This window comes from Gekko japonicus, unplaced genomic scaffold, assembly GCF_001447785.1.
Source record: "Gekko japonicus isolate JY-2015 unplaced genomic scaffold, Gekko_japonicus_V1.1 scaffold335, whole genome shotgun sequence".
Lineage (NCBI taxonomy): Eukaryota > Metazoa > Chordata > Lepidosauria > Squamata > Gekkonidae > Gekko > Gekko japonicus.
In genome coordinates, this window is record NW_015165840.1 from 567,250 (window position 1) to 577,258 (window position 10,009).

A 10,009-nucleotide genomic window follows, 5' to 3' on the forward strand; every position below is an offset into this window, starting at 1 on the left:
CAGTGATGGTGCCCATCTTCATCCGGTGAAGAGCACAGTATATTTTATTTTATAAAAAATGAACTTTAGCACTGGATATTGCCTATTCTGATGCTTCCTTCCTAGTGTGCATCCTTTAAAACAATTAAACTAACCTACCAGCAGTTTTTCTATTGGGTCACTAACACTAGTGGTTTAACACCTCCCTTCTCCCTCCTGTTCTTGACAGTAAGAAAAAGAGCTGCATTGTTTTTAATACCAGTTTCTAAAGTGTTCAAGGCCCTGACCATTCCCCCCCCCCTTGGTATAACACCTCCCTTCTCCCTCCTGTTGTTGACAGTGAGAAAAAGCGCTGCATTGTTTTTAATACCAGTTTATAAAGTGCTCAAGGCCCTGACCTTTCCCCCCCCCCTCATCAAGGATTAGAATATCAATCAAGTGAAACAAATCTTAGTGCAAGGAGGGATGTGTTGTGAGCAAGAGGGGGAAAGGGACCTATTCCCCCCCCCCTTGTACACAGAAGGGCTATTATTTGCACAGAAACATGAGCCCCACATTACTAATATGAGGAGGGCGGCGTGGGCTTTCAAACAATAGCCAAGGGTGGCTGATTGATGAGCAAGGGGAAGATGGTGATGTCATCACTCTCGGTTGACTGAGGGAGGACATGATGCTTCTGGTTGTGTGAGCCTGTCTAGGAGGATAGGCACAGAAAGAGAGCACAAGGCCATTTCATTGGCAACCCATAGGGAGGTGAGCAGGAGCGTCTAGGTGCCTCTTTACTAGATCTATGCCATGTATTGTGTTATTGAGCCCATAGTCTCCCTTTCTGCTATACACACACACTCAAGGGGAGGAGGAAGAGGAGGGACTCGGTGTTGGGTGAAGCAGTCAGTGTTCCTGCCTTCATTAGTTTAGCAGAAACGGCCCGCTCAACAGCTGCTACCAACGCGGTTTTAACAGGGCGGGAAAGCGAAGGAAGGGTCCAGTCCGCAGCGCCTGGACAACCGGGGTCGGGGGGAAGACCGAGGGCGCGGTTAGTCGCAGGGTTGCAAATCATACCCACAAACTTCGCTGGGCCCCCGTCCTTCTGCCCACGCGCGGCACATATCCCTCCGCCACAGTCACTCCACCCCTCCTTCCATTGCTGAACTCGTCAATTCCCCGCAGTCCCCGGATGGAAAGCGTAATGGCCGCCAATAGTGATTCGTCGGACTATGGAGACGGGCAAGGTAACCTCAGCGCGCAGCGCTGTGTCTGGCGGGTGGGGGGGTTGACGGGATGAACCCCTGCGCGGTCGTAGAGGGAAAAGGGGCAGGTGGGTCACCCCTGTAGCCTGTCGGGTCAACGGCTTAGCTAGCAGCGGGGGGTGGGGGGGTGGAGGACTTTAAACTGGTCGGGTGAATCCCGGCAGTTGGGCAGGAAGCCACCCTCTTGTTGGGCCGAGGCGTTAAATAGTCCCGCGCGCTCGCTTCTGTTTCGGTTCTGCAAAGTTCGTGTGGACCCTCTTTTGGGTCCATTCTGCCCAAAGAGAGAGGGAAAGATTGTGAATATCTGAAATTAGTTTAGTTTCTTGTCGCGCCATTCCTCGCACTTGTCCGTGTCGGGGTTCAACAAGCTCGTGTATCACTCCGCCGGCTTGAGGGGGAGAAGCAATGCCCCTTCCCCCCCCAGTCCTGAGCAGAGTGTGACGCTGGGAACAACGACACTAGATGCGGGGTAGGGGTAGGAAGCGCGTGTGTAGCGAGGGTCTTACCTCAGTCACTCATTCTCTCTACACCTGGACCTGTTTCTTTGGGGGGTGAAGGTAGCAGGTTGATGCCAGTCATAAGAGGGTTTCTTTTTTCACACTAGAGAAACCACGTTCTGGAGTCACCTAGGAAACTCAACTTGAAATGTTTTGCCCAGCCTGGTACATGAACTGAGTCTTTATTTTCTTCAGTAATGGTTCTCCAGTGTTAGAGATCTGGAAACAATAAGGCAGACCAATTTATTGGATTTCAGATCCCAACATCCTTGAATCTGGACAAGGACTTGTCTTGTTCAACCCTGGCTGCCCACTCTTACTGGCTAGGTATGTAAGTTAATATGGAGAGGACTAGAAAACACATACAAGAGTATGTGTACAAGCAAACTCTGTCTTGACCTCCATTTTGTTCTTCTGGGATGTAGCTTCTCATCAACAAGCCTAATCATGGTTATCATCTCATGCCCCAAGCAGAGTAATGAATTCTGTCATCAGCTTGGATACTGACATTTATGTTGGTCATCATAGGACTGAAGTTAAATAGTATATATAACACTGCTCAAAACAGTGTATAGCTAGGGTAGATCAAGACAGCCTTATATATTAGCAGTAGATCCATGTGGGTAGCCATGTTGGTTTGAAGCAGCAGAACAGTTTGAGTCCAGTGGCACCTTTAAAACCAACAAAGTTTTATTCAAGATATAAGCTTTCGTGTGCACGCACACTTCTTCAGATAACTCTTAAGCGTTAAAATTGGACAGGTGTGGCATTAAAGTATAGAAGGTATAATGTGTACTATGGATGGACATATTTTATATGTGAAGATACAATTATCATAGAATTGTGTGGTATTTCAAACAATACCTTCATATGATATTTCTTGAACACATAAAATAGGGGACATTTTTATTAAGAAATCATTAGTAGAGCTTCATTTAAAAAAATGTACTTAGATGACTACATACAACTTAAAAAGTTAAACTGAGAAGGGTGAATACTTTAAGACTGATGGGTTGGGTTTGTTTCTCATGTTTAAAACCAACTTGATTACTAGATTATTCACTTTAGCAAGATTGTTCTAGTTTTGAAGAGTGGGTACACCATTTTTTAATCCTCGCAGTTCAGATGCATAGCCTGTGCAGGTCTTCCACTGATCCCAACATGACTCCCACAATTGATCTTTCTCTTTGATGCTTCTGGTTATGTATGTTGACAGCGCATAAAAGGTTCAAATGGGTGCTCTCTGGACCCAAATGTTTTGTTCAGTAATCAAATGTAGTGTTGAATGGATTTAAAGAAGTAGTGCTTTTGTACCACTTAAGATGGCAAGAAAGCTTTAAACATCTCAAAGTTTTATACCTTTTGACAAATTATATAATCAGTGATTAATTTCCCCCCATAATGTTTTGTGAAAACACCAGATGACCAGCTTCTTGAGAGTTGATGGGTTGGATCCAATGGAATGATTTTGTTTGCCAAGAGTTCTTCTGTAATTTAAGTCACAGGGAAGTCATGGGTAGCCTTTGCACTAAGTCAAGATGATTGTATTCTGTCTTGCATTTCTGCTTGCACAAAGCATAGCACAAGATATATTTCAGCATCCCCCGCCTCCCGTGGCCTTGTCTAGTCAAATCATATCTTGCTTCCAAACTGGACTGTAATGACTACATCAAATTTCCTTTGGATTTGTACATATGCAAATGAAAAATTGGTGCTTATAGTGTCTCTTGTTCAAATGGAACTGCATTAAGTAAAACTTCCCTCCAGCTGTGATATGATGGGATACAGCCCTCCATATTTATACTTCTAGGGTTGCAAATAAGAATATATGAGGTACAAAGAAGCACATTGTGGATGTCAACAAAACCAGGTTTCCGTACCAGAGTGGAAGGCAATTATAAAATATATAAATTAGCAAGATCTAGGACAATGTATCTTTTTAAAACGTGTCAGCTGCTGTATCCATTTAGTTCTGTTGTTTAGAATTCCAGCTGTAGTCATTGCAGTTATTTTGATGACCACTATTTGTTAGAATTGAGCACCATTGTTTTAAGTTCAGGATGTTTTTAAGATGTACTATATGTTTTTAAGTTATTATGTATATCATGTTTTTATTATGGCAAGGTTTTACCTTGCCCCTGTAAACCGCCCTGAGCCCATCGGAGAGGGCGGGGTATAAGTGCGAAAAATAAATAAATAAATAAGAATTGGGACAGGGAAAGCAGTTCATATTTTTATATATCAGAACCATTTTTTTAAAAAAACGTCGTATTAAACAAACATCAAACTCTTGTAAAATTGTGCATAAGCACAATTTTTTTAGGACTCTTGGCAAACAGGTACCAGGGATTTTTTTAAATTCCTGTTTGATCAGCTTTATAGTAAAATCAGAGGTCATTTTGGGGGGGATCGCAGTCCCCCCGGATGAGGTACGGGGGGCGGGGCACATGACGAAGCCCCGCCCCCGCTTCCGGCCGCCCCGCTTCCGGCCCTCATTCAGCCAGGAGGAGGCAGGAGAAGAGGGAGGGTAAGTTGCTTCCTCCCTGCCTCTCCCAACCCCTGCCTGCCTGGGGCCAGGGAGGGCCTTTGCGGAGCTTCCTTGCACTCCCGCCAGCCTTGCAGGTCCACCGCCGGGCCCCTCATGGGGCTCAGCAGTGGAGCTGCAAGGCCGGAGACGGCTGGGACCGTTGGGGGCGGGATGTGTGGCCTTATGACACACTTCCGGTGATGTCAGGGGGTGTGGCATATGCTAATGAGTTCCCCTAGCTCTTTTTCTGCGAATCGACCCCTGAGTAAAATGATATTAGGATTGGTTGAATTTGCATTAAGAATAGATCTGAAATGGTGGTGACTCTAGAACATATACATTTTTCATGAATATCTGTACTGAGTGTTTTTTAAAAAATCATTTTCTGTATTTCCAGGCTTTTAATGTACATCTTTCTGTTGAATTTGCCTTCTCCTGAGCCTTGCATTTATGCCTTTCATCTGTTGGGAAAGAAAAATATTGAACAGGCTGCTGAAGAATGGAATTGTAGCCTTTCCTTAAAGAGTAAGTTTTATTACTTATTCTTGGCTAAATTTAAAGTTTGTTATGTGGGAAGTTTGCTTAAAAAGTCATGCATAAACTAAAATTGTGTTATGTTCATGTGTGAGCTTGGTTTTATAAAGAATTACTTGGCTCTTTGTCAGTGTTGAGTAAAAATTTGATCCAGGCAGCCATGCTGGAAAGCTATACAGTACCTGATTGGACTTTTCTCTCTTTTTTTTAGGTCACAGATGAGTACCACGTGCGGGGAGGTAGGCTAGTAAACTTTTTTGTGGTGTTGAGAATTTTTATGGTTCATTAGCAAGATTAATGTGTCACATCTCATTATTTAGCAGTGTAGTTTATCTTGTTATATAATTTGGATCATATAAAAAAAAGGAAAGAACATGTGTGTTATTTCAGCTATGCATGTGTTGCCTATATTGACTGTGTCTGAGGACCTTATACAGGATATCAATAGTAAACAAAAATGAAATCAATGTGATTTGAGCACCAATACATTTCTGCTGTGCTGTGGGTGGATCTCAGTCCTGCATGTTGGAGCCACTGTCTCCTTTGGCATCCTCTCTTTAGTAACAGAAGATGTCTTCTCAGTGAAAAGTACGTAATTTAGTAGTGTTCAGGAGAATAAATCTTGAGAAGACAGCTCACTTGTTAGTTAATTTTCTGATGAAAGAGGATTTTCCTCAGTGCAATAATTGACCCTGAGGGAAGCCTTCTCTGCGTAAGAAGGCCCCTTGTTCTGATATCAGGTCCCTGTTAAATTCTTACCTCCCATGCCGCATGTGTATAAGCTGCATTATATATTTGCATAAGAGTTTGATTATGAAAATATGTAGTAGTAGTAGGCATAATACAACAGCTTTTAAAATATGATTAATTTCAGTTCAGAATTTTAGTGTATAACATTTTCCCGCTTATATTCTGATGGCTCAATTTCTGCACTTGGGCTTCTATTCCTACTGATACATTTCATAGGACCTTCACTTCTGTAAAAGCAAATAATTTCTTTCAGTAGAAATCAGAATTATGAATTGCATTTTTCATGGATACTCGTTTGTACAACTTATAGTGCAATCCTAAGAAGAGTTATGCCTTTCTAAGTGTATTGAAATCAATGGGTGTAGATTACACTATTAGTGTGGTGCCAGTGTCTGTTCTATCAAGTCCTGTCAAGTATGGCATGAATAGGATAGTCATAGAAAGCTAGTTGGTGCTGCATTTGCCAATTAGTTTGGAGGAGGAAGGCCAGCTTTGAAAATCGTCTGGGAGGAGGAACCATGGAGGCAGTGGGATTTGGGGTGAACAACAACAAGCAGTGATGTATTGCTTCATGAACTATGGCCAGTGATGAGAATGGCTGATGTATGAGAAGCAAGCATGTGAAGGCGAAGCATAGTAACTTGGGAATCTGGGATAGAATGGCCACTAAAAGTTTTTGTTAATCGCCATCATGCAAGTTTCAATTGTAATGTCTAAACTGCTAAATCAGAAGTGACTATGCCACAGAGAGAAGGAAGTTACATTAGAAGTTTTAATCGTTGGGCTCATCTTTATTTTTTATGGCCATTTTAGCACACAAATTATTAGATTTTAAAATACGAACCTGGTGTTAGGACCTTTTTGCTTGTAAAGTCTTTTAAAATTAACTTTGTAATTTTTATTTCAGGTGTACTTAGTTGGAAAAAACTGGGCCTTTGGAAATATTTCAGCACAAGGACAGAGAACACAGTATACGTAAAAGAAAAAATACAGTATACTGCAATATTTTTTTAAAATGTCATTTGAACAGGAACAATCCATTTACATTGAAAAGACAAACTTATTAAAAGATAATGTGTGGGACAGAATATGCGACCCAGTATCAGAAACTGTTGTTCAAAAGTCTACACTTCAGCCTGCAATTTCCGACATTCTTTCCTATGGATTGAAAAATGTGAAAATAGAATTGCCCAGGGTAGATATTCCCAATGAAGTGACAGCTAAACATGAAATTGACAGATACATGAGATTATTTCAATGTAAAGAGGAACCTGAAACTGTGTTTTTCATACAAGAGGATGTGAATGGTAGCTATCCAAATTGTTCTGAGATTTTTGCTCCACAAAGTAAACCAGAATTACACCATGAAGAGGGATTGAAAACATCTGCAAAAATACTGAATTTTAGCTGTACAAAATGCAGAAACAACATTCGATACAGCCCAAATGATTTACAGAAACATTTTCAGCTGCTGCACCATGGAGAGTTGCCATCTTACCCCTGTGAAATGTGTGATTTTTCAGCTAATGACTTTCAGTCATTTAACCAACACCGTCGGACGCATCGTAGCACTTTAGTGAAATGTGAAATCTGTAATGATGAACATAGATACACATTGTTGGATTTGACGAAACATTTCTCATCTAGGCATTGTGTAAATGGTCACTTTCAGTGCGCAAGATGTAGATTTTCTACCCTGGATGTAGGCACATTTGTTCAGCATATTCATAGGCACAATGAAATACAGTATAAATGTGATAAATGTGAACATGTAAGTTTCTCAAAAGATGTGTTTCAAAAACATGTTGTTTCACACACTGGCACGTTTCCCTTTAGTTGTCAGTATTGTAATTACATGGCATCACGGAAAACCTATCTTTTAAAACATCTTATTGCTTTGCACAGAGACCACCTCTATGCAAAAGATAAAATGGATACAGATAACAGTGAAAAGAAAATGGAGACTTCAACAGGACTTAAACTTATCTTGAAAAGGTACAAAACAGGGGCTTCAAGAAAGGCACTGTGGAAACGCAAAAGAATTATCAGTGGCAGTTGTGAAATTGAAGAAGATGAACAAGTTGTTGGAGTTACAAATCAAATAGAGCCTAAGTCTGAAGAGATAAGCCAGCCTGCAAAAAAGTTGCAGTTAAATGAAGACCACATTTTTCGTGGTGAAAAGCATGTACACAGTGGAACAAAATCCTCTACAACACTACAGTACAATAGAGCAGAAGATGGATTATGTTCTGGACTGGGATTGTTGAAAAAAGCTGTTCATGGTCCTACAGTATTGATGGTGAAAAATAATAAAATATCGGTTCCAGCAAACTACAGTGCTAAATTTATGGGATTCAAAATGGTGGATGGAAAGCAACATATAGTAATAAAACTGTTACCCTCAGATAAGACGAAATTGCCGACAGGAAATAAAATTGATGGGGTTAAAGATAGTTCAGCAGAATGTCTACAGCAGACAACTGACAACCTCAATTTACATTCAGGTTCTGGACCTCATGAAAGTAATCAACAAAGGTCTACAAATAATTCTGCTCACTCATTAACAACTGCATTTTCTAATCAACATTTTAATCAATTATCAGGAAAAATAAAGCAAGAAAGTGACAGTTACTTTAGTTGGGATACATCTCGAGCTGTTGTACCTCCTGTTGTGGTCGTAGGAAAATGTGCTACTCGTTTTCCAGTGAAGCCAGATACTGCCGCACTTGGTTCTAGTTTGGTGCCACAGAGTGGAACTAAAGATAATGTCTCTTGGAGGAATAGTATACCTCAAGATCATCCTCAGGTATTTTCTTCTGCTGGAACAAATATGCTCCATTATGACCCCATGAAAAAAACTTTTCCTTCAGAATTCAAAATACGGAATGGTGAAGTGAACGATATCAGTAAACACAGTATTGTCTGTTATTCAACTGATTTTTCTAATCAAACAACATTGCCTTTCCATAATTATTCTAAAATAGGCATTCTGGAGACGTCCAAGGAGCTTATGTCCAGCAAGACCTTTTCTGTCCAAAGCAGCCCTGTAGTTGAAACTACAGCATGCTTTCCACAGTCTGCAGCAGGGTTAAATTTAGCAAAAAGAGCTTCAATGCCACTTGTTTATAGCAGTGTAAATACTAAGAATGCTCCAGTATTTTCAACCGGTCAGTCCAAATATGCCACTGATGGACAGTGTTGTACAGAAAATCATCATGATGGCAAGCGATATTTGAATACTAGGGTAAATCAAGTATTGGAACATGTAGCTGAAAAATCTAAACAAGACAACACCTCTAATTGTATTAATTCATGTATGCCTAAAATAACATCAGTTTTTTCACTCCAGAGTAATCAGGCATCCAATTATTTGTCACCGGAAGTAAACCAGTCATTACAAGATGTGTTAAAAGTAAAGCCAACTGTTCAACCACAGAGGTACATACAAATGGATTACAATCAATCATTTTCAAATAGTTCAGACTGCAAAAGATTTACACCGTTCAAAGACCAAACAATTATGTCCAGTTTAGTCCATTCTCCTGCTACATTCAAAAGAGAGCTAAATGTGAACTGCAACACGATGAATGAAAGTGTATATTTTAGGAATGAAAGACGGGTCCCAATAACGTCTCTTAGAACGCAAGAAGTACAGTCAACTGTAAGGACAACAGGAATTGGTGCGTTGCTTAAAACACAAACGGATACAATTATAACACAACAGCTGGCGAAAGATAAATTGCACTACACTATCCAAGGTCCTAATGCTAGTTGTCCGTCATTTTCAGAACAGAAGAAAGCAGTGCTACTTCAGTCATCTCCATCAAGATATTTTGTACCTTTGCGCCTTGCCCACCAACAAGGATTACAGGTTATTACAGGAAAACCTTCTCCAAACATAAGTTCATCAAATTCTCAGGCAACAAGACCGACGTCTCTACTTTTAAACAAAGGACCCGGGATGATTTTGACATTTGGTAGTGGGTCACTTGGAACGATTGCGAATGCCACTGAAAACAATTCTCAGGTTTTAGATAAATTTCCCTCTAAAGAGTGTGCTAAAGAAGCAGTATCTACATCACAACTGGAGTTGACAATAGGCAGATCCGGAAGTGTAAAAAATGCTTTTGGTGTTGGTGCATGCAGTGGAGCAGTAAGTGTTTCATCAGTTGGTATGTCACGTAAGGAGCCACTTAATGTTACTAATTCAGGTGACTGTCATGAGAGTGGAATTTCCTCTGTGAAAATACTAACAGGTTATCAAGGCAGTAAAGTTGACTCCTTGGAGTCAAGAAAACAACAGGAGATTGGACAAGAACAACCTGTTTATGCACTTTTGCCCAATGGCAGACAAGCAGTTTTTCTGAAATGTATGTCACCAAACAAGTCTCTAGTACAAAACCATAATGTTTTTCATAATACTGCTTGTACTCAAAATACTGAACCAAAGAAACCTGGAGCAATGCAACAAA

At 40.7% G+C, this 10,009-nt stretch overlaps 1 protein-coding gene across 1 annotated transcript in view; it reads left to right on the forward strand.

Moving 5' to 3' along the window:
* The first annotated feature begins 956 nt into the window (after window positions 1–956).
* ZNF518A (zinc finger protein 518A) overlaps window positions 957–10,009 on the forward strand; it is a 10,220-nt gene continuing 1,167 nt past the window's right edge. Inside the window, exons 1-4 of the mRNA XM_015410990.1 lie at window positions 957–1,211; window positions 4,651–4,778; window positions 4,999–5,026; window positions 6,445–10,009. Coding sequence (XP_015266476.1) covers window positions 6,553–10,009 — 3,457 coding nt within the window. The 5' untranslated portion in view covers window positions 957–1,211; window positions 4,651–4,778; window positions 4,999–5,026; window positions 6,445–6,552. The remainder of the gene's footprint in view (window positions 1,212–4,650; window positions 4,779–4,998; window positions 5,027–6,444) is intronic.